The following is a 25,214-nucleotide window of genomic DNA, read 5'->3' as shown; positions in this document are numbered from 1 at the left end:
CTGGTCCCCTCGGAGTGTTGCTCTGGGCTCCTGCCTGCTCCTCTGCACCGCTTTCATCAGTAAACCATTAAAGTTTCATAAGTATTAACTACTGTCTGATGACACTCTCCCTCAATGGAGCAGCTTTATGAAACGGATGGTGCCCATCACTCTGCAGCAGTTGATAGATCCCGCTGCTGCCTGTGCCAGAGAGAACAGACATGAGATTTTGTGAGAGGGATATGATTGTAGAACTGATTGCAAATGGACTCTAAAATAAAGGCCCTGAAATGGGTTTCGCCATTTCAGTGATAGAAGAATCTTACATTATTTGGTACACCTATCTCTATATTGTACGTACTAATGTTTTCACAAATATGCTGTTATTGTAAAATTGGTTTAACCTAAAATGTTGCAAAGAACCTTTGAAGAATCTTTATTTAAATGTGTGGAGACATAAATGCATCTGTTTTAAAGGTTGATTAACCTGTCCAATGTAGAAGTTGAGAACAGAAAAAAAAACTTACAGTGAAGTATGCTCAGTTGCTAATGCTCAGTATGCCAATTGGTGCAGAATAATTTGCTTTTGTAAAAAAATATGAAGACAAATGTGACCCATGCTGGCAAAATGAGTAGGAATGCGCACATGCTAATTTTGAGCTTCAGGCAAAGAGAGTGAAAGAAATGTTGATTTTAGTCGATTTTGAGGTTTTCACAAAAATGAGTTCATTAAGACCTCATCTTAGCGATCCCAATACTCCAAATAATTTTAGATGTTTAATTGCCTTTATTTGTACATTTTCTGAGAGGAGTACCTTTTCTCTGCTCGTTTCTCATGCTGACTGTCATCCGAAGCACGTGCATAAAGAGCTTCCCACTGCACATGATCCCGATAAATAGGCCTACACATACTCAGAATAACAGTATTTAAGTATACATGCAAACATAATCTGTTATGTCATAAGTGAACAGTTAGGGAACTGTTGGGAAAAAAACAGCTGATGTGTAACATTATATTAGATCAAAGCTTTACATGCTTTACTATATAGGCCGTCTGTCTCATTAATGTTAATCTAATCTAATAAAAGAAAAGAGGGAATCACGTGCTGCTCTTGATTGAACTGCTTTTGTAGTAAAATAATCCATTTATTTGTAATTAACACGCTAAAGGGATTTTTACATTTGATTATTTGTTTTTCTTCAATGCTTTTATGTAAAATGAAAAATTGCAATGAATTGTTTCTTTCTTATATTTGTTCTACAGTTTTTTTGTTTGTTTGTTTGTTCATTTGCATTTTTTCTCATTTATAATAACAAAGATAATATATTAATTCATATTAATATAATATAATAATATAAAAGGAGGAAAAGATGCAGTGTTTCGCTGTGATTTTGCTGTAGAACATTCATAAAACTTTACTGACTCTATCGACTTGATTCCAACAAATCATACATAAAGTACATACAAAAATAACTTACGTGTTTTGGTTTAGGTATGAGGATGTATACATAATTGTTGTTTATAATTATATATTTTAGCTCTACTTGTACTTGGATATTTTTATGTTATTTTGCTAGGTTGTGTCACTAATATGGTGGTAGTGTTTATTTTGGTCATGTTTCTTCCATTTTTGGTCTTTGCAGGCTTTTGAGTTAGTCCAGTGCTTAAGAAGTGCTGTTGCATTTTATTAATAAAGTGTTAATTGGTTAAATTAATTTGATGAGTTAAAGCAATGGAAACACATAACTTTTTGCAGAATGCATAGTGTTTTTGGTAGCCAGTGTTTGTAATTCAATTATGTTTGTTATGGAGAGTGTTGAATTTTTTGTATTATGTTCATTGAAAAAAAACAACTTTAAGATGATTCAACTATTTTGCCCTTAGTTGAATAAACTCATAAACTCATAAAATTTTAAGTTGACGTATATTTTTTTAAAAAATATGTGGCTTATAATATGAATCTGTGTTACTGTACATATAACTTTAAGCCAGTATGGAAAGTGTTAAGGATCAGTTTGCAAGCAATGAGCCATTAGCCAAGAAATTAATCAATGTTCTCTCTGTGAGTGTGTAAACAGTACACCAAACAAATTGTCCTCGCTATTATGAAAATATTATACATCCATTACATTTGCAACCTTGTAAAATAATAATATTTGGGAAAGTTCAATACACTGTATAACAATAGCAGAATTATCCTGATATTTGCTGAAGTGGCACGGCTCCTCTTCAAAGTCTGTTAGATGATGAGAGGATGTGTTTTTGATGATGATTGAAAGAGCTAATGTACTCATGTGCTGTCTGTCTTCTGTTGTCATAGCGGACCCCTTTGCTCTCTGTCTCCTATTACTGCACTGTCCCTCTCCATTGTAACAGCCTTAATTATAGATTAATGGCAGGGTTTTCCCTGCATGTAGTGTGGAGATAACTCTTTTCCCTAGGCACGTCTTTAAAAGCATTGCACTGCTGGGAGCATTAAAAACGAAAGAGACTGCGGTGCTGCGGAGAACAAAGGCACTCTGGCCTATCCCCTCTCCCACTTTCCCATTGCAAGCTATGTAATAACTGAGTGCAGGCTGTGAAAATAGAGGTGAGATGTTTACGGTAGTCATTTCAATTTTGGCAGCCAAAGAGATGCAATCAGCTCATTTAAAAGCCTGCTTAGTGGCTACCTTTCTTTCCTCCCATGTGACAATTACTGCCGCCTTCTCCATCAGGCTCTTAATGGCTCTGCTTGGAGCCTGTCGAAGACCATCAGGCTTCTTTCTTCCTTTTCTAGAGGGAGCTTTAAAAAGAGCCAACACAGGAGAGGAACAAATTGGATAAGTTTGCTTTTTCGGTGGAAATGTTGCTTTTTCCTCTGCCATTCAGTGTCAACGGGTGTACTTAATGACATTAGTTTCTTTGCTTTTCAGGGTTTTTATATTTCTTTGTAGAAAGTGTCATTACTTTAAACTAAGATACATAAAAATGTGAAAGTTCTAGCTATCCCACACATAATCCAAACTCTTGACAATACTTTTTCTTATCATGGCCAAGAACCACCTACTTGTCAGAAAGAGACTGTATGACCCAAGAAACATGTAGACTTTGTAATGAGACTTTATTTCCACAGAGGTGGGGGGGGATGCATATTATTTAATTGACATTGATATCTGTGGTTCCATGAAGACCCTTTAACATCAATCTCTCCATTGCACAAAAAAGTTATTTATAGTGAAAAGGTTCTTCAGAGTATTAAAATGTTCTTCACATTAAGAAAAAATGTTCCTTTTAAGAGCTGTTAATTGAAAGGTTCTTCTGGCAACCCAGAATGGTTCTTCTATGACATTGCTTCAAAGCCCAGTCCCTTTTTGAAACCTTTATTTTTTGGGAGAGTAAGCATCCAAACCAAACTCTAAACATATTTAAAAAGTTTAATGGAGAATTTTATCAAATCCACAGATTAATTATTTATTATCACACTGTAAAAAAAAATTATTTAGCAGTTTAGTTGTTTCAACGATTGTTTTTATGTTTACACAACTTGCAGTTACTGAATTTTTTCATTCAACTAAAAATTTTAAGTTTTCACTGTCTCAACTAGCTCGAAAGTTGACTCAACTAGATTATTTGTTCTCTCATCTTAAATTTTTTTTTGAATCAATGAAGTAGCAATATCACGTTCTCAAGATCACTTATCGCGATATCTAGTCATTCTCCTGAAGGCCATTGCAGACCAGTGTTGCCAACTTAGCAATTTTGTCACTAGATTTAGCGACTTTTCAGACCCCCATAGCGACTTTTTTCCAAAAAAGCGACTAGCGACAAATCTAGCGACTCTTTTTGACAGACCTTATTTAGTCTCTGAGACTCTCTGGTACTGCCGCACGAGCTCTCTCTCTCTCCCAACGCGCACACGCCTTTCTCTCTCTGCATCTGCTCTGTTCAGCGAGTAGAGAGGAGCAGCACTTTCAGTTAAAAAAAGATATTCTATTGCTTCTAACTCTATTTTACATACAAGTACAGGCGAAATCACAGTACAACCATTGTCTTAATCTTATGTGTATGTGTTTTAATTAGACAATGTCGTGAATAGGATTTTAGTGCAGAGACTAACATCTTTGAGAGCTGGTTATGTAGTCTTAATGGACCGCGTTTCAGTCATTATAATATTAATTCTGTTGTTGGACAACAGAAACATTAAAATATAATATAAAGAAAAAAATATTAAGAATTCTGGCTGCATTAAAATGCAGTACATTTGCACAGAAAGGGCGAGATAACATGACAGACTTACGTCAATAATATGCTAATTAGCATATGACGTCAATGATTAATAAATGTATTGTTCCATGTTCATTTGTGTAACACGCGCAAGGTTTATGAGCATAGTCCAAGTCTTCTTCTCTGTTTTTAGTGTATCTCTGTGGCAGAATTACAGTGCCACATACTGGTCTGGCATGTATACTACATCATTTTGCGGTTTCGTGTGGACGCGGATATTTTTTGAGACGAGGAAAAAAAAGATCGGATTGGGGTAAGCTCCGTCTCCGTGTGGACGAGGCCTAAATATTTGTATTTATTGGCTTAACGTGTTAAATTACATTTGTTGTCTTAGAAGAGTAAGTATGGTTTAAAGAGTCATATTTTCTGTATGTATGTAAATGTTCGTTTCGCGGCACTCTGAAGCCTCAAAATACAGGCGGTTCCACAGGATTTTCCTTATAAATATTAAAACAAATATTCTCCCATGCGGTACTGAGCTGAACTTATGTGGAGAACGATAAAAATACAGTTTGTATGTTATTATTTGAGCCCAGCGCCGCGTTAGGGGCCGTTCAAACAGAGCGCAACGGATCACTGAATGGATTCAGAATAAAAAAAAGATTCGGGAATAAAAAAAAAAGGAACTGCTTTAAACCTGGCAGCATAAAGACATCCGTCAGAATATACATCGACGAAATATTAAGGAAAAAACAAGATGACTACTCGAACTGTCTCTTCTCTGCATTTTATAAGGGAAACGAATGAGCACCATAGATGAGCACCTACCTCAGTTATTTTGAAACGCATAACATTACATTTGATATCGCTGACATACGCTTGGTTCAGATGAAGTTCTGAAGGTAACGTCACAAACTCTTTCTTCAGTTTTCTGAAGTAACGTTAGTCATTCAAGTGCCTCACCAGAACTCAGTGTAATGCGTGTATATCTGTTTTTATACAGTCTATGGTGAATATACACTCCAAATATATTTTAGAATAACAGTAATAATAGCATAGCTATATCTTGTATAAATAGCCATACAATAAGGATAGACACAAATGTGTGAAATTTATTTATTTATTTCCTGTATTGTCATTTAAAAGCATTGTCTGGATGGTAAAGTTTGTCTTTGATAATTAAAACAATCTTGTCAATACATTTGACTTTCTCTGTAAAGATTTATTTATTTATGTTTATAGACAGTGTTTTAACATGTTTCTGCATTTTTCATGTTTATTATATTTTGGAATGACTGAAGATCAGTGCAGAATTCAATAATCCTGGATGGACCGCAGCGAGTCCTTTTGCAGTTGAATCCATCAAAATGCTATGCAGACATAATGGAAATAACATTCACATTGTAGAGCTTGGACAAAGTTGTAAGTAAATTTATTTACTTTATAAATGCACATTTATTGGAGTCTATAAGCTTTATGATTGTAAGGCCCAGTTTAATGCTTCCCTTTGTTTTTATTAAAGCACACAGGCTCAGAGCAGGAATTCATCAAAGACATGACTGTTGGGATTACGGTTGTGGATGACCAATATGAGCACCATCAGTCTGCAGTGCCGTGGTTCAGGTAATAGAAGAAGAAATCTTGGTGATCTGAGGTTGTAACACATTGTGGGGTTGTGTACTGTGTTAGATATCTGGGACTTGTCACAGAAAGAAACTCATTCAGGTTTAGAACAACTTGAGGTTTAGTAAATTAAAATTTTCTTTCTTTCTTTTTTTGGGTGAACTCTTTAAGAAAAATGTTGATATTTGCATTGAAAAACAGCTTCAAAATTTAGAGAACATAATTTGATGTATTATTTTCCATTCAGTTTATTCCTTGAATTTTCTATTGGCCCCCTCCTGGCACACTGTTTGCCCTTGCTTGCACTTACCTGACAGTGGAAAAGTGGCTTATGACTACTAGTTTTTATTTGAAACAATGTTGTTCATTGCAGAGCTCTAACCAACGTAGAAGAGCAGTTGTCCTTCTTGGGCTTCCTTACTTCCTTAAAGAGGAACCTCCAGGTTCATCAGAATTTGTGAGGTATATAAATATCATATTTGTTTTAAAGGGTTAGTTCAGCCAAAAAGGAAAATTATGTAATTAATAACTCACCCTCATGTTGTTCCAAACCCGTGAGACCTCCGTTTATCTTTGGAACACAGTTTAAGATATTTTAGATTTAGTTCGAGAGCTCTCAGTCCCTCCATTGAAACTGTGTGTACGGTCTGCTGTCCATGTGCAGAAAGGTAAGAAAAACCTCTTCAAAGTAGTCCATGTGACATCAGAGGGTCAGTTAGAATATTTTGAAGCATCAAAAATAAATTTTGGTCCAAAAATAGCAAAAACTATGACTTTATTCATCATTGTCTTCTCTTCCGTGTCTGTTGTGAGTGAGTTCACTGCTGTCTAGTGATATCTGGTTCACGAATTAATCACTCGATGTAACCGGATCTTCTTGAACCAGTTCACCGAATCGAACTGAATCGTTTGAAACGGTTCGTGCATGATGTTTCGTTTAAGCATCGATATCGTGATGTACGAATCCACGATAGTCATATGGCACAGTTAAGTTGAGTCAACTTAAAATGTTCATAAAATAATAAATTTAGTTGAGTCAACTTAAAATGGTTTGTTCATATAACAATAAATTAAGTTGAGTCAGCTTAAAATAGTTTGTTCATATAATATAAAATTAAGTTGAGTCAACTTAAAATAGTTTGTTCTTATAACAATAAATTAAGTTGAGTCAACTTATATAGTTTGTTCTTATAACAATAAATTAAGTTGAGTCAACTTAACATAGTTTGTTCATAAAATAATAAATTAAGTTGAGTCAACTTAAAATTGTTCATAAAATAATAAATTGAGTCAACTTAAAATTGTCTGTTCATATAATATAAAATTAAGTTGTCAACTTAAAATAATTAAGTTGAGTCAACTTAAATTGTTTGTTCATAAAATAATAAATTAAGTTGAGTCAACTTAAAATAGTTTGTTCATAAAATAATAAAGTTGAGTCAACTTAAAATAGTTTGTTCATATAATATAAAATTAAGTTGTCAACTTAAAATAATTGAGTCAACTTAAAATAGTTTCTTCATAAAATAATGAATTAAGTTGAGTCAACTTAAATTGTTTGTTCATAAAATAATAAATTAAGTTGAGTCAACTTAAAATAGTTTGTTCATAAAATAATAAATTAAGTTGTGAACTTAAAATAATTAAGTTGAGTCAACTTAAAATAGAACTTAAAATAATTAAGTTGAGTCAACTTAAAATAGTTTGTTCATAAAATAATAAATTAAGTTGAGTCAACTTAAAATAGTTTGTTCATATAATATAAAATTAAGTTGTCAACTTAAAATAATTAAGTTGAGTCAACTTTGTCACGGTTTTACGCTGCCTGAAGGAATACGGAGTCGAGGATAAACGGAATAAGGTTTTTAATATATCCAACACAGGGGATATCCAACATGGAGCACAGAGGTAGACACACGTAAGTAGCAAGTGGCAAATGCAAATGAAGACCCGACAAAACAGAACTGAAAGGACAAGGCTTAAGTACAAAGGATAATTGGGGAAACAGGTGGATGGAATCATAAATTAACAGGGACATGGAACACATGAGGAAGAGAATGGACACACCTGGGAACTAATCAAACACGGAAAGACAGAAACTGGGTCATGGGCAAAAACACATAAATGAGTCCAGGTGTGTGACAGTACTCCCCCTCCCGGTAGGTGCGTCCTCGCACCGTAGAAACAACAGAGGGAGGCGTGGGTGGGAACTTGGGAGGAGGTTCCGGTGGAGGACGGACTCCCAGGAGGGGGCCAGCAGACAGGGACCCACAGAAGGAGGAGCCAGGGAGGAGACGACGGAGGGAGGAGCCAGGGAGGAGACAGGAGCAGGAGGAGCCAGATGGTCCACCAGAGACCCAGCCAGGACGGAGATCCAAGGTGGAGTCGACGGCGGGAGGAGCCATGGTGAAGGAAGGGTCGACGACACCAGGGAGCCGACAGGCGGAGACTGCACCGGTGGGTGAGGAGCCCAAGATGGAGCAGCACAGCCGCAGAGCCAGGGTGACGACGAGGTTCCGGAGGGCCTAGGTGGAGCAGAAGGCTCAGGCGACCAAGGCGGAGGCGGGGTCCTGGCAGACCGCTGTGGAGCCGGAGCGACCGAGGAATGGACGGGTGGGACACGCCGGAGGAAGAGGACCCCAGTGGAACCAGAGGAGTGGAGTCCCGAGGCGGCGGATGGTCGACGACGAGGGAGCTAAGAGCCAAGGCGGAGCCGCTGGGTCGAAGGACCGAGGAGGAGTCCAGGGCTCGGAGGCTGGAGGCGGAGACAGGGCCTTAACACGCCAAGGCGGAGCTGGAGACTGGCAGTCCAGCGGCGAACCACCGCGCCCCGATGGCGCGGACTGAGGGTGAGCTGCGGGACTGACTGGCACCAGCAGGGATGGCGAGGAACTGGCTGGTCTAGGAGGAGGAGAGAGGAGAAGGATGGGAGGAAGGACAGGAGGATCAGGACTGGACGGAACCAGCGAAAGAGGAGTAGAGGGACCAGCAGGTTTGAGAGGAGGCGGGAGAGGGAGGCTGGGAGGGAATACAGGAGACACAGAAGATTCAGAGCTGGGCGGAACCAGCGGAGACACAGAAGATTCAGAGCTGGGCGGAACCAGCGGAGACACAGAAGATTCAGAGCTGGGCGGAACCAGCGGAGAAACAGAAGATTCAGAGCTGGGCGGAGCCAGCGGAGATACAGGAAACTCAGGGCTGGGCGGAACCAGCGGAGAAACAGAAAACTCAGGGCTGGGCGTAACCAGCGGAGAAACAGAAAATTCAGGGCTGGGCGTAACCAGCGGAGAAACAGAAAACTCAGGGCTGGGCGTAACCAGCGGAGACACAGAAGATTCAGAGCTGGGCGGAACCAGCGGAGACACAGAAGATTCAGAGCTGGGCGGAACCAGCGGAGACACAGAAGATTCAGAGCTGGGCGGAACCAGCGGAGAAACAGAAGATTCAGAGCTGGGCGGAGCCAGCGGAGATACAGAAAACTCAGGGCTGGGCGGAACCAGCGGAAATGGAGCAGAGGAAATGACTGGAGGAGGTAGGAGTGGGAGACTGAGAGGGTATACAGGGGAATCAGGGCTGGACGGAACCAGCGGGGAAACAGGAATATTAGGGATTACCTCCGTAGACCAGTCCATCAGATCCAGAACTTGCTCCATATGACTTTCAGAGACTGCATATAGCTCACCCTCAGTCGCAGGAGTGTGGGCAGGGCTTTCCTCCACGCCCTCGATCTCCACGAGGACTCCCACGATGCACAGTGTTGCCGGCTCACACACCTGGTCGTCGTGCTCTCGAGATCCTGTTCCCTGACAGTGGATGGCTCGGGCTCTGCGGCTGCGGTGGGCTCTGGCTCCGTGCGGCGTGATGGTGGCTGGCTGGTCTCTGGGTCGGGAGTGGGGCTGGCGAGGTCCTCTATGGGGCAGACGGTGAGAGGTGACCCATTTCTCGCCAGAGTCCACTCCACGTATGCGGCGAAATCCTCTCGAGGACCATCTTCGGACGACAACGCTCTGCATTTGGAGTTCAGGCTGGTGTTTGTAGAAGGTGCAGAGCGCGCCGTCCGGGGTAGCTGGTGGCATTAGCTAATAAGGAAAACCATCTGGTGTGGTCCTCGAGAGAGCGTTCTTCCTGCTTCAGCAGAAGGATGAGGAATTCGGGACGATAGAGGGGATCCATAGAAACACTAAGAAAAGAAAAGACTTTGAAAACACAAAAACAAAACGGAGGGAAGAACACGCAGTTTTCTATTTTCTCTTATTAGGTCGGGTCTTCTGTCACGGTTTTACGCTGCCTGAAGGAATACGGAGTCGAGGATAAACGGAATAAGGTTTTTAATATATCCAACACAGGGGATATCCAACATGGAGCACAGAGGTAGACACACGTAAGTAGCAAGTGGCAAATGCAAATGAAGACCCGACAAAACAGAACTGAAAGGACAAGGCTTAAGTACAAAGGATAATTGGGGAAACAGGTGGATGGAATCATAAATTAACAGGGACATGGAACACATGAGGAAGAGAATGGACACACCTGGGAACTAATCAAACACGGAAAGACAGAAACTGGGTCATGGGCAAAAACACATAAATGAGTCCAGGTGTGTGACAAACTTAAAATAGTTTGTTCATAAAATAATAAATTAAGTTGAGTCAACTTAAAATTGTTTCTTCATATAATATAAAATTAAGTTGTCAACTTAAAATAATTAAGTTGAATCAACTTAAAATAGTTTGTTTATATAATATAAAATTAAGTTGAGTCAACATAAAATTGTTTGTTCATATAATAATAAATTAAGTTGTCAACTTAAAATAATTAAGTTGAGTCAACTTAAAATAGTTTTGTTCATAAAATAATAAATTAAGTTGAGTCAACTTAAAATAGTTTGTTCATATAATATAAAATTAAGTTGTCAACTTAAAATAATTAAGTTGAGTCAACTTAAAATAGTTTGTTCATAAAATAATAAATTAAGTTGAGTCAACTTAAAATAGTTTGTTCATATAATATAAAATTAAGTTGTCAACTTAAAATAATTAAGTTGAGTCAACTTAAAATAGTTTGTTCATAAAATAATAAATTAAGTTGAGTCAACTTAAAATTGTTTGTTCATAAAATAATAAATTAAGTTGAGTCAACTTAAAATTGTTTCTTCATATAATATAAAATTAAGTTGTCAACTTAAAATAATTAAGTTGAATCAACTTAAAATAGTTTGTTTATATAATATAAAATTAAGTTGAGTCAACATAAAATTGTTTGTTCATATAATAATAAATTAAGTTGTCAACTTAAAATAATTAAGTTGAGTCAACTTAAAATAGTTTGTTCATAAAATAATAAATTAAGTTGAGTCAACTTAAAATAGTTTGTTCATATAATATAAAATTAAGTTGTCAACTTAAAATAATTAAGTTGAGTCAACTTAAAATAGTTTGTTCATAAAATAATAAATTAAGTTGAGTCAACTTAAAATAGTTTGTTCATATAATATAAAATTAAGTTGTCAACTTAAAATAATTAAGTTGAATCAACTTAAAATAGTTTGTTTATATAATATAAAATTAAGTTGAGTCAACATAAAATTGTTTGTTCATATAATAATAAATTAAGTTGTCAACTTAAAATAATTAAGTTGAGTCAACTTAAAATAGTTTGTTCATAAAATAATAAATTAAGTTGAGTCAACTTAAAATTGTTTGTTCATAAAATAATAAATTAAGTTGAGTCAACTTAAAATTGTTTGTTCATATAATATAAAATTAAGTTGTCAACTTAAAATAATTAAGTTGAGTCAACTTAAAATAGTTTGTTCATAAAATAATAAATTAAGTTGAGTCAACTTAAAATTGTTTGTTCATAAAATAATAAATTAAGTTGAGTCAACTTAAAATTGTTTCTTCATATAATATAAAATTAAGTTGTCAACTTAAAATAATTAAGTTGACTCAACTTAAAATAGTTTATTCATATAATATAAAATTAAGTTGTCAACTTAAAATAATTAAGTTGAGTCAACTTAAAATAGTTTTTTCATGTTATAATAAATTAAATTGAGTCAACTTAAATTTGCAAGTTAACTTAATCCCTTTGATTGCTTGAATAAGTTGATACAACATTTAATCTTAAATTAGGACAACAAAACAAAGTTATTCAAATAACAAAAAAAAGTTGAAACAACAAAATGACTTGTAAACACACATTTTTAACTTAAATGAACTCAAAATTTTAAGGCAACCAGGTAACTTACTTTTTTGAGTCAAACTAACAAAAAATTTTTTACAGTGCATACTGGTTCTTCCAAATGGATCCAATCTACTGGATCCAAACACCTGAAGCTGTGTACCACCAGCCAATCAGATTGAAATTGCGATAATGCCATTTTTGTGTGCCATTCACATCAGGTTTTCAGTGAACTGCAACTCAACACCTATCCCAACACTTTATGATATTTCTAGATGTGGCAACATGTGATGATCACATGCCCTGTGGTGTCAAATGTCAAGGACTTGGCTTGTTTTTTATGAGGATGAGGGTCTGCTTTACTTTGGGGAAGATCACTTCAATTTGATTCATTGCAAGAAGACAGTAAGTTCGATTAGTTCAGTTTCTCTTGTTAGAGGCTGTCACTTCTGTGCTGGGTAATACTGTCCATATGCAGGCCCTAATTATTTACTCTGCAGGCAGAGAACAAGGTCATGCTTGTTATACCATCATCCAATTCACACAATCAGATTCAATCCACACAATCAGATTTCTCACAAAGAGAACTAATCTCGTTCTTTCACAAGCAATTATCTTGATGTAACCGGCTGGTAGGAGATGCACCGCCCAGCCCAGATGAAGGCAATGACTTTCATTTTGCATCAGGCCCAGGATGTGGTAGAGATCCGTGACTAAGTTAAACTGTCAATCTGTGCTTCTATTGGAAAATTTGAGCTAAATTAAAGAGAGCTCCAGCACTGGACTGTGGCCAAAACAATTAAAGAGCACTAGCGTGGACACAACAGATGATGCTTAGAAGGACTGCAGACATTTTTATGTATCTTTTTTTTTTATTATAATATTTCACAATATTACTTTATAATATATATATATATATATATATATATATATATATATATATATATATATATATGTATACACACACATACACACACATATCACTTTTTTGTATAATATTTTGAGGACAGGAAGGACAGCACACCTGCCGTTTTGCTCAAATATCAAACACATTGCAGCATACAAACTCAACCATCAAATAATCAGTGTTCTGTAAATACAGAGATACGTGGCTGTCTTCCTGTCTGTATTGTGTGGGACCTTGTCGAAGGACACGGATGTTTTTCCCTAGACTTCAGCAGTTTGCAATAAAGTGAGTGACAAACAAGACAAGCAGCCATATGCGATCAATGCCTGCAGAAAATGGTAAAAAAAAAAGAGAGAGAGAAAGAGAAGCCCTCTCTGAACAGGACCGCACACATGTGCAACAATAAAAAACATCAAAAAAGTGATGCTTGTGATGTCTTTTAACTGAAAATATTCACAGATGTCTTACTATTTAAAATCATCTCAGTCATAGCAGCATAACTAGTGCATAAATAACAAAACTTTTTCCATTATCACATTTAGACCATTTAAGTTGAAAGAGCCAACTTTCTTTATTTATTTTACAGAATTACAAATTATTACTCTTCCCTATATAAATAACATGTTCAACTTAGTGCTTAAATACTTATAGCTTTAAAAGATCTGAAAGATTTTGCCACTACTTAATCATAGAACCAATAGTACTCTTCTTTATATGCCAAGTTTCTTTTATTGCCCAATTAATTACATAAGTGCACTGACATATATAATGTTACTTATCACTATACGTTGTTTAATATTAGAAATTGAACGATGAAAAATTGTTCATAACTTAGCACTTGATGCCTTTTGAGAGCCTGTGTTGCATTAGACTGTACTGCCATCTACTGGTGAACAGGCTCTGATTACTGAAATATCTGTAAAATATTGCTTTGTGTACATTTGTCATTTTTGTCATATACAACTAGTATAACGTGCATTTGGGGTTTGAATTTATTGATAATTGCATCAGGATAATTTCTACTGCAGTAGCCTGCAGTCAGTGTCAAAAGGCCACAGAGAAATAATATGTGCTATTTGAGTTGTTCAGCACTTTTCAAAGCTGATTACTTAAATGCATTAGTATTTTTAACTAGAAGTGGTCAATTAGAGAAATTGAAACCAACAAGCTTTCTTTTTAATTTTTAATTAATGAAAGTGATGTTCATATAGCTGGGGGTTTGACAAATCTTTGTGCATTCATCAGACAAATACTGTTTTGATACTCATGAAATAAGCCAAATGTCCTTTAGACTAATTTTATTTTCTTAATGGAGAGTAATGGAATGCATTTCCCTGCTATTTTCGTAATTGCTTTGACACCTCAGCTAAAATCAAAAGGAATTGGACTATTACAGACCACTTTTTAGACAGATTCTCTACGGAAGGCAGATTTACCAAAATATAGCTGTCTTAAGGATGTTGCACTAGTATGGAATTACAAATTATGTGTTTTTGGTCATATCAGTCTTAATCTAACTTTACCTTTAGGTTCCTTAAACTGAATGCACAAGCCACAATTAATAGATAACTTCCTGCTCTTCTTGTTGTTATGAAAAAAAAAAAAAAAAAACTGTGTAACCTGTGAGAATCTTGTGATCCATTTTTTATTTATTTATTTTCTTCTGCCATGTGATTGGTTAAAATCTGTTTATGTAGTAATTATTTGTTTCATGACAACAGTTAGACTATTTTGTTCTACGACAAGAGTTAGAATATTTTCCAAATGTTTTTACAAGAAAACTATTTCAGTTTAACTTGAAAATTTAATGCCATTTTTTTGTAATGTTTTTGGAATTTACTAGCAATTTCAGAGTAAAAATTGTTTACGCACCAAAGCTACTCATTTCAGTTTGAGTTAAATAGGCAGTAAAAATAGTTCACAAATGTTCTTGTCATTATGGAGATGTGAAAAAAATACTTCCTTCTGTGAAATAAGGATACTAGATGTCTCATGAAGAGTTTTTATAAGTATGATTTAATTAAATTGGAAGAAAAATAATTATACATTAAATAAATAAATATAATAAACTCTTGAATTGACTGATAGTCAATCTCATAATGATGAATAAGGCATTGACTTCTGGAACACATAAATAAACAAAACTTTAGCTAAAACAGAACATACAATTATTACATTGATACTGTAATACTAAGACAGATAAAACATACACCTATTAAAAAAAAGTAAAATGTCTTTCCATCGGTGGATCTTGAGCATCAGTAATACACACTTCTCTTCAGAATGTACGGCCGTCTTGATTTATTGGTGCGCAGTTGCCTTTTAAGTATATACGGAGATTTCCTCTTCAGTGGACTGTCACTGTTTTGGTCCAGCTCCAGATATTCTTGGTCGTCTTGTAGCTGAAATGAAAGGCGGTATGCTTAAACTATTTTCCCCAATGCCCCTCATTTTATTACAGGGCTGAAAATCACAGCAAATGGGTGGACAATGCTGTCAATCAACTGCCATGTCCTGACTGATGCTCAGTTCGTCGCCTGGCTCTTTCTATTTCTATTCCTCCTCAGAGCTGAACTGGAGTGTACTTGAATAAGATGTATAATTATATATATAGTTTGATATGAACGAAAAAAAAAAAAAAAAAAAAAAAAAATATATATATATATATATATATATATATATATATATATATATATATATATATATATATATATATATATATATATATAAACAAAAAAAGCTAGGAAATATTTCCCATTTTCATTTAGTTAAATTTTATGTACTAAAATAACTCAAACTAAAACTGAAATAAAAAATTATACAGCCAATTAAAATGTCCATAAACTATTTAGCCTCTTTATGTATGCAATCTTTTTTTTTTTTTTAAATGCCTATGTGTGTCATCTGTTACCTCTCTAGGCTGCAGGACCCTGCAGAGGTTCCGGAGGTCATGCATTTGGGTGAGGGTACCCGAGACCCTCTGCTCATACTCGGCCTGAACCTCCGTGTCCTCCTGCTCCTCCTCACTGCCCCAGGCCTCCTGCCATGACTCCCCGAGACTGTTCAACATCCTGCACACATCCTGGAGTGGCAGCTGCCACAGGGGGGCGATGTGCTTAATCTGCTTTACCTACACACAGTGAGAGAACAAAAATGTTTATGTGCAATGACTCAATCTCAGCTTTATTTCAGGTTTATAAAATGTCACACTGTCTCCAGCCATTACTATATTCTCAGTCCACTTACAGGGTGCCAATACTGGATAAGCGGATATTAGGTTTTCTCTAGTGTTTTTATTGGCCTTCAGAGGATGAATCTAACAAGATCAAGGCCTGGTGTGATATCTGGAAATCTGTTTTCAACCTGCTGGCTCTAAGTTTGTCTTAGTCTTAAATTACACTGTTCTTAAATGACACAATCACATATGAGTTCATAAGTTTGATATGAAAAATAAGTGCAAATAATCTTAGCAATTCAAACAATTTTCTTATTAAATAACAGGAAAATGTCACCTGTATAAGACCTGCAGGCTGTCTGCCATTAAAGTAACTATTGCACTACATTTAATTAGACTTGGCCAGCTGACATTTTAAAAGCATTAGCCTTAAAGACATCACTTAATGTCAGTTTTCAAAGTCATAATTATTCATTAACTGTGCAGTAGAGAGGATGTCTATGTGGAAAGTTACAAAAGCCAGAAATTGTGGTCAGCAGTCAAAAAAAAAAAAAAAAATGGCAAGAAAATTATAAACACCATGATCCTACATGATTCTCTATTGACAATGGATAACAGTCAGATGTACTGAAGATAGATAATGGATGTTAATGCGGTACAGAATATTGCTGAATGAATGAAGGCAGCTGAGGATCACTTCGGGCAATGACACATCATTTGGTCCACCAGTAGATTGCAAAAGCTTCATCCATTTTCCTTTTTGAGTACACTGCTTTTAAATTTGTTCCCTGATTGAAAGCTTTGTCCTTTTCAATCAATAGTTTACAAAAAAAAAATCACATTACGTTTAACATCAGTTAGCATCTGCATTTGTGGACTGCTGTGCACAATGGCATTCATGAAGACAATAGCCATTTTATGAAATCCTGAGTGATTGGAGCGCAAACCTAATTTAACTATCAATTGCAAAACCCTGTGCTATTCTGTTTTCACTGTGAAAATGCCTCTCCAGATGTCTTAAACAGATTTAATGCTTGTGATGGTAAAGTTAACTGGTATAGAATATTCTTTAATTTGTTTATTAATTCTGTATTATTATTGTTTTTTATTATTATTATTATTTTATATTCTCAAAACCAAGAAATAACCATGACTTTCATTTAAAATTCAGCTGCCCCACAGTCAAAGGGAATATCTATATTAAGGCACCATATAAGGCCAGTATTGCCCCCATAGGCTCTCACTCAACAGGTGTTTTAAGAGCAAGTCTGTACCTTTGAAGTGAGGAGACTTCTCAGTACCTCTTCCTCTGTTGCCCTTTTCCCCTGGTCTGTATCTATAAAGAGGGTGAAAACACACAATGCTGACATGTTTTAAGAGTAGGACTATACACATGATGAGTATACACATACATCAAAGTACAGAGAAACCAGACGATTTTTTTATTGTTATTATTTTTTGTCTACAGACAATAGTGAATCTGTTTTAATTCAATCAGATCTGAACAAAAAAAAAAGTTAATTGGTTTTTATTTTTTATATTATTCATATATTCCAAGATAGGTAGAACCGTAAGATACATCACCAGCAATATGTTTAAGTCCAAAGTATAAAATGTCTTAATGACATTAGAGCATTAAATGAGTCACTTTCTATATTTCAAAGAGGTGATTATACAGCCATAAAAGCTGAAAACTATTCTATAGCAAATGTAGACAAACATTTTTATCTATATCTATATATATTATTCCATTCATTTAAGTTGAATTTTTAAGTTTTATCTTTACTCAATTTCTTATAAAATGATTTTTTAATGGTGAAAATACTGATTATTCTTAATATCAGTTAGATAAAGACATAGCAGATAGTTTAAAACTAAGTAAGGCATTAAGAGACATAATGTGAACATTAGCTGTCAAAGATCATAATCAAGTATTTATATTGCAAAGGATTGGTAATTTTGAATGGTAATTAAAATGTGCTTTTTTAGAAGTAAAATCTGTATAAATTGATAAAAGTGCTCCTACCTGAACAAAGTACATTACCCAATAAAAAAAGGAGCATAACGGAAATCAGCTGCATCTGCATTTTCTTAGTAGTCCCACAGTTTCTGCACATTCAAGCTGGGCCCAAGTCCATAGGATTAAAGGTTGTAAAATTGTGTGAAAACAGATGGAAGAATACGAGAGATACGTTGTAAGAGAGTTACAGAGACAGAGAAATCACAGCACGTCCTGCAGAAGTCAGTTCTTGGTTTCTTATCCAACCTGTTTACTGTGTCTTCTCTTGGCTTTCTCAGAAGTGAAGTGAGGAATGGCAGGCTCCATTCCGACCGGTATATAAGAGCCTCTATGATGTCAGAGGAGCGCACTATCGTTCCTACCCCTCCCGTATCCATCTCCATATCTCTCCCGTTTTCCATCCCTCCCTCTCTCCATGCCCTCTTGTCCTGTGTCACGATGACATCAGCAGACACCTCAGAAACCACTTTGATTGTTGACGTCAAAACTTTCAGAAATGCTCATTTGATGTTCCTCTCTTCATTCTAATGGACGGAGGGGGAGTGAAAAAGTGAATTTATGATTAGTTCTTAGAAGCAGGATGATGAAAGTTAGAGCGGATGCGCAGTGCCTTCATTTGTCTTCAAGAATTACCAATCTTCGCCTGTAATGTTCTCCATGTCAACCCAATTTTAACTCTTAAGTCTGTCATGCTTTCCATAGATATGTGTTGCTCATACAGTGCTGCACTGTAAAATTTTTCCAGGATTTCACAAGATATAACTGTAATATTTCACAGTTAATTACATTATTACCACTTCACAGGCTTTAACTGTGATAATTCACAATATAATACCGTATTTAGACTTTTACTGTGAAAACAATGCAGGCGCGGGGCTTTTACAAGAAACTACTGTGAATGCCGTCTTTTTTGAGTGGCAACTGCGGCAGCGTCATCAGAGCGTCATCAGAGCTCTCTGATCTACGTGGTCTCATTCGGTGGATTCAGACAGCGGTAAGTGTTTAAATGTCAAACTTTATCAATTTGATGTTTTTTATATGATAGTGCATGTAATTTAAAAGTATGAACCAAATTAGCGTTAGTTGTAGGTTCTGTTGTCATGTTTTTGTAACTTAGCTGGAGCAGACTCGCATCGACGTTTAAGCGCGCAAATTTGAATGAAAAGACGTTGGTTGTAGTGTTAATTATACCGTATTAAGTTAACTGTGAGATGTCTGATTAGATACACCGTCGAACATTTAACTTTAGCTTTACTTAAAGCTTATCTTAGTTACTCTAACAGCGTTCTCTCTTTTACCACAGCATTTTCTACATTGACCGACGATAAATAAAGTTATAAGGTAAGATGTGGCCTTAATGTGGGTATTATGACAGTTATTATCAACTAGATAAATTATGGTGTTTGTGGATTTGGGCAAAGGTGGATTAAATTCATCTCAAATTAGTAACTTTATAATTTTCTTCCCTGCTGTGTGTGTGAAACGGAGCAACCGTTGTCTTTCTCGTCAACAGAAAAATGAATGGGGGGCTTCATCCAGCTGAGTTCACGCAGCATTTTCAACCGCCATTTTTATTCGGATAATTTTCAAAATATTACTGTTATTGTGTCATGAAATGTAGTTTTAAAAGTATTTCAGGCGAGAATGTAGTTGTTTTAAACTCAAATATGCGGTTTATTTATAATGACAGCGTCTATTTAAAAAAATGTGTTTCGCCGATCTCGGAGATGAGCTCCATGCGATCAGCGGGAGCTCCGTCATCATGTATCCGCCGAGAGTAGCCTTACCTCGGCTAGATCTTCTGACATTTGCCGCTGGCTCTGATGTGTCTTTAGTGGTTCAAGATAAAATATAATTCGTTTGGGGTAAAATGAAACGTTTCTTATCTTTGGCCTATATTCAATTTATCTATTAATATGTTTTATATATATATAGGTCATTTTTATTCCTGTCTCTATAGAAATATGAACTTTTTTCATATAGCTCCGGTTGACTGCTCACTGACAACATCTGTCGTTCCTCCTTGTTGAATGAGTGGAGAAGGGTATTCCTGCACAACCGGAGGCTGCAGGAACATACTGTTGAGTTCAAATTTTTCAACTCGGGCGGCAGACGCGAATTCGCGTCAAACGCTAAATGCACAAAAAGCACCATTCGCGCGTCAATTCGCGTCTTCCGCGCCGCGCTTAACGCCCCATTCGCGCCGCGAGACCTCCAGACGCGCGTAAACGCGCCTTTGCATTGACTTAACATTGAAATCATTCGCGCCAGACGCTCTATTCGCGTTTGGTGTGAACACAGCATTATACGCAGCTAAAACGCTGGTGTGGACGGAGATATTCGTTTTAGTTCTCCGTTTCTAAACGAAAACGCAGTAGTGTGGACGGGGCCTTAATTTGTGTGTCTGTGCTGGAGACCAGACCAGATTAGACCAGAGACAAAGCTTAAAAAAGTCAGAAACAACTAGAAAACTGGGTGCTTTATTGTGAAAAAGATATAAGAAATGAAATGTTTATCACATCATCTGTGAACGGGTAATAATTCTAGGAGGAAGAGTACAAGTAGAAACAGCCATAGGGAGATGGACAGGCAACAGGCTCTTACTCCATCCTCTGCAAACGGAACATGTGAATTATGTAAATTGTTGTGTGCGAATGCTTTGCCTAGGTAAATCACACACCTCTACTTTGGTGAAGGTCTATTCTTGACTGTGTTTGTGATGGAAATGTTTTTCAGTTCAGTTCCCTGCATTTTTTTTTTCTGAATTGCAGTACTTACACCTGAATTACACCTTTGTTTAAACTGAGCTAACTTTAATTTGACTCTGTACTGCAAAAGCAGTGACCCACTGAAGGTGGTGACTGGGAACTGACACCTTTTTCATCACACGAATTAAACTAACAGGATTTCTTCTGTCTTTTTGTTTGTAGGTGCTTCTTGGGCATCAACCCAGAGCGAGACACAAAATCTAAGAGGCAGAGAGGTCACATGAACCAGCAAGTCTGCACTCTTATCAGGAAGCTCATTGACTTCGAATGGATGTCAATCTAATGTAAGCTGTGTTCCAATTTAAGAAAGGACTAATGAAACACAGTATCTGTGTTAAAGGAACATGCTGACTTTTTGTGACAAGTCTATACATACCCTTCTCATCTCCGTGCTTGCCGTAAGTCTGTCTGAGGCACCCACCGCTAGCCTAGCTTAGCACAAAGACTGGAGGTAAACAGCTCCAGCTAGCATACTGCTCCCAATAAGTGACAAAATAACGCCAACATTTTCCTATTTACATGTTGTGATTTGTATAGTCACAGTGACTCTAACCATCTTCTAACCGTATACATACTGGGAACTATATTCTCAGAAGGCGAAGCACTGCTACTTGGGGAGTGATTTTCTTCACAGCACCTGAGAAGCCCTGTGGTGAGGAGCAGAGAGTTTGCTCAGAATTGGAGTAAATCACTCCAAAGAAGTAGCAGTGCTTCGCCTTCTGAGAATATAGTTCCCAGTATGTATACAGTTAGAAGATGGTTGTGTCTCATATGACCTTGTTATTTGTACACACTGTGACTATACAAATCACAACATGTAAATAGGAAAATGTTGGCGTTATTTTGTCACTTATTGAGAGCAGTATGCTAGCTGGAGCTGTTTACCTCCAGTCTTTGTGCTAAGCTAGGCTAGCGGTGGGTGCGTCAAACAGAGGCACTCAAGGAGATGAGAAGGGTATGTATGGACTTATCTAACTCTGGGGGATACGGTGAATAAGCTAAAGTCCCAAAAAGTCGGCGTGTTCCTTTAAGCTAGATGTAGTTATGCAGTAAGAAGTTTACTGAAGCTATTAAAGGGTTAGTTCACCCAAAATTGAAAAATCTGTCATTAATTACATCCCCTCACGATGTTCCAAACACAAGAATTTTGTTCTACACAAATTAAGAAAATTTTAAGCAATATGAGAGCTTTCTGATCCCACCTATAGACTACTATGTTATAACCATTTTCAAGTCCGAGAAAGGTAGTAAAACCATCGTTAAAATAGTCCATGTGACTACAGTGGTTCAACCTCAATGTTATGATGCGACGAGAATACTTTTTGTGCCCAATGCAATCACATGCATGATCGAGAACACATCACGTGAACAGCATCGGATACTGGCACAGAAAGGAAAAATGTTGAATAAAGTCGGTATTCTATTTTGTTTTGTTTTGTTTCTGCGTAGTAAAAGTATTCTCGTCGCTTCATAACATTAAGGTTTAACCACTGTATACATATGGACTATTTTAACAATCTTTCCGGGCCTTGAAAGTAAAATAATTGCTGTCCATGGAGGATACAGAAAGCTCTCGGATTTCTTAAAATATCTTAATTTGTGTTCCAAAGATTTTTGGGGTGAACTATCCCTTTAATGTGTTCTATAGTGTCTCCTGATTCAATGTAGAGTTTAGACAGACTGCAAAATAAATGTGTAAAATTAATTGTTTTTACGTTTATTTGATTTTAACATGCCTTGACGTCTAAAAAACGTCAAATTTACAGTACTTTACAATAGTTTTAAGTGTAAATTTACATTACTTGCTACTGTGTTGAATTACTATGCAATTTAGCATGCAATTTTTGCTTAAAGGGTTAGTTCACCCAAAAATGAAAATTCTGTCAGTAATTACTCACCCTCATGTTGTTCCAACCCCGTAAGACCTTCTCTCATCTTCGGAACACAAATTAAAATATTTTTGATTAAATCTGAGAGCTGTCTCACTCCTCCATAGGCTTCTAAGGGATTGAAACTTGCTGGCCCAGAAAATGTATTAAAAACATCATTAATATAGTCCAAGTGACTCAATCTTACGTTTACCAAGCAACGAGAATACTTTTTGTGCGCAAAACCCCCCCAAAAATAATGACTTTATTCCACTATTCATTTCCTTCTCTCTGGGCCTCGGGTGAATTCATGTAGTAAAACAGCGTAGCGCTTCTGTGTTATACGTCACATGCATCACACACATGACCAGCATCGGCCAATAGTGAGCCTACGTGTGACGTATAACACAGAAGCGCTACGCTGTTTTACTACATGAAAAAACTCAAGGCCCACAGAGAAGGAAATGAATTGTGGAATAAAGTTGTTTTTTTGTTTTTTTTACGCACAAAGTATTCTCGTCGCTTTATAAACTTAAGATTGAGCTACTGGAGTCACTTGGACTATATTAAAGATGTCTTTAATACATTTTTCTGGGCCAGCAAGTTTCAAACCCTTGATGGAGGAGTGATCCAGCTCTCAGATTTCATCAAAAATATCTTAATTTGTGCTCTGTAATTACTGACAGAATTTTCATTTTTGGGTGAACTAACCTTTTAACCTCAATCATGTTACTTTCAGTCCTGTTACTCACGTGAAAAATAATAGGACTGGGTAAAAGTAACAGGAGTGATTAGAGTCCTGGTTTGTTGATTTAATATTAATTGAGAGTACTATTCACATTTTTTTTAATAGTTGAAATTACTTAAATTGTAGACATTTTAGGTTAGTGTTACAATGCGAGCACCATACTTACAGGGAGTCAGTCCACCACAGAGTAACTTAAACTTTTTGTCTTTCTTATCTTTTGTATATAGTGGATAGAACCCACACTATGCAGGTGCCAGCTGCGAGGGAAGGAGCGAGATACCTGCGACCCTCTCTATTCCCACCTTTTTGTCTTTTCTTACATCTCTCTCCCTCACTCTCTCTTCTCTGTCTCCTTCTTTCTCTTTTGACACACATTCCTGTTACCCAGTGTCAATCCCTGTTGCCCAGTGTTTTATTCATGTAATTAAATTGTATTTTACTTCTAAAAAATAAAAGTTATGTCACTGTTTTTATCAGTTTTGTTTGGTCCATCATTTATGCTAAATCACAGTAATAGATAGACATTCACAGTTATGTACAGTAATTCTACAGCTGCTTACTGCTAAATTACAGTAATAGATAGACTAATTTCACAGTTAAATACATTAATTCTACATCTGCTTGCTGCTAAATTACAATAATAGACACTAATTTCACAGTTAAATACATGAATTCTACAGCTGCTTACTGTTAAATTACAGTAATACATAGACACCAACTGTAATTTCACAGTTAAATACATTAATTCTACAGCAGCTTACCGCTAAATCACAGTAATGCGATGTCAGAATTACTGTGAAGTCACAGTATACAGCTGTCATTTCACAATAATTTACTGTAAAAATGTTACAGTAACTTACTGTGAAAGTCATGCAATTATTAACCTGCAATTTATTGTAAATTTACAGTCAAATAATTAACAGTGTGAGATAAAATAAAGATCCAATGTGTGACGTTTAACCTTGAAAGGTTCTCTTAGCACAGTTTGTATTCAAACAGGCTTTACTTTTGATTGCTGATGAAAACATTCTATCCAGATGCAAGATAGTCAATGCCAAGGTTGAATTACTATGATGCATTAAAATGTATCATAATATGGAATTAAAGACAAGGGAGTGTTGTAACACTGTCAGTTTAACCAATCAGAAATTGGTTAAACATATCACATATGACCACCAACCTCCTGAGGTAGATTCTGTATAAAAACATGAAAGACTTACAGGACAAATAGAATCCTTTTTAAAAATAGTTATTTTATTTCCCATGAAATTGATTATAGCATTTTTAAATCCGATGTTTTAACTCAAAAGAAAGTGTGGTAATAATGGAGAATGGCATAACATATTTGCCACAATAAAAGTAATTAAAAGTTAAGATGACAAATGTGTAATATTTGTAGATAATTGTTATTATTGGTACGACCAATTCAAGTAGTGAGGTATGTATGTTGTAACATCAACGCACTTTGTAATTTATTCAACAGTGACCTTATCGTCTAACTGATTCAAACTGTTTCAGATAAATATCTGAGCATTATATCAGAGAGACACAGCGTGAGGGACGCTTTAAAGCAAAACGTGTAGCAACACTCACCGTTCTCCAAAACAGCACAGAGATGCTATCATCACAATCCTCATCTTGTCATCTTCACACATCAACAGGCGAGTTTTGTCGCCTCCCTCCGTGTGAAGTGGGCCGGCCCTGCTTGAAACTCATCATACTTTGAAGTTCGCAAG

At 36.4% G+C, this 25,214-nt stretch overlaps 1 protein-coding gene and 2 long non-coding RNA genes across 3 annotated transcripts; 2 read left to right on the top strand and 1 right to left on the bottom strand.

The window, feature by feature from the left end:
• Positions 1-4,447: 4,447 nt before the first annotated feature.
• On the top strand, positions 4,448-15,953 carry LOC113069622 (uncharacterized). Its single transcript, XR_003279771.1, has 4 exons — positions 4,448-4,499; positions 5,488-5,608; positions 5,709-5,809; positions 15,819-15,953. It is a non-coding gene; the product is annotated as an uncharacterized LOC113069622 (long non-coding RNA).
• Positions 15,001-25,173, bottom strand: LOC113069618 (neurotensin/neuromedin N-like). Its single transcript, XM_026242789.1, has 6 exons — positions 25,072-25,173; positions 18,341-18,618; positions 18,101-18,196; positions 17,349-17,410; positions 15,811-16,029; positions 15,001-15,301 (listed from the first exon to the last, which is right to left on the bottom strand). Exons 3-6 carry the CDS (start codon positions 18,189-18,191, stop codon positions 15,158-15,160), a joined length of 516 nt encoding a protein of 171 aa, XP_026098574.1. The 5' UTR covers positions 18,192-18,196; positions 18,341-18,618; positions 25,072-25,173; the 3' UTR covers positions 15,001-15,157.
• LOC113069620 (uncharacterized) lies at positions 18,616-23,949 on the top strand. Its single transcript, XR_003279769.1, has 4 exons — positions 18,616-19,088; positions 19,398-19,435; positions 21,025-21,146; positions 23,706-23,949. It is a non-coding gene; the product is annotated as an uncharacterized LOC113069620 (long non-coding RNA).
• Positions 25,174-25,214: the final 41 nt, after the last annotated feature.

Source organism: Carassius auratus, unplaced genomic scaffold (genome assembly GCF_003368295.1).
Source record: "Carassius auratus strain Wakin unplaced genomic scaffold, ASM336829v1 scaf_tig00001866, whole genome shotgun sequence".
Taxonomy (NCBI): Eukaryota; Metazoa; Chordata; class Actinopteri; order Cypriniformes; family Cyprinidae; genus Carassius; species Carassius auratus.
Note: the sequence above shows the minus strand (reverse complement) of the source record. Positions and strands in the feature narration are given on the sequence as shown.

Excerpts from the sequence above, each read along its gene's own strand:
- LOC113069618 (XM_026242789.1), bottom strand. The coding sequence starts at position 18,191 with ATGTGCAGAAACTGTGGGACTACTAAGAAAATGCAGATGCAGCTGATT. Across the intron at positions 17,411-18,100 it reads GGGTAATGTACTTTGTTCAG|ATACAGACCAGGGGAAAAGG; the intron begins GTAGGAGCACTT and ends CCCTCTTTATAG. Across the intron at positions 15,302-15,810 it reads GGGTCCTGCAGCCTAGAGAG|CTACAAGACGACCAAGAATA; the intron begins GTAACAGATGAC and ends CTTTCATTTCAG.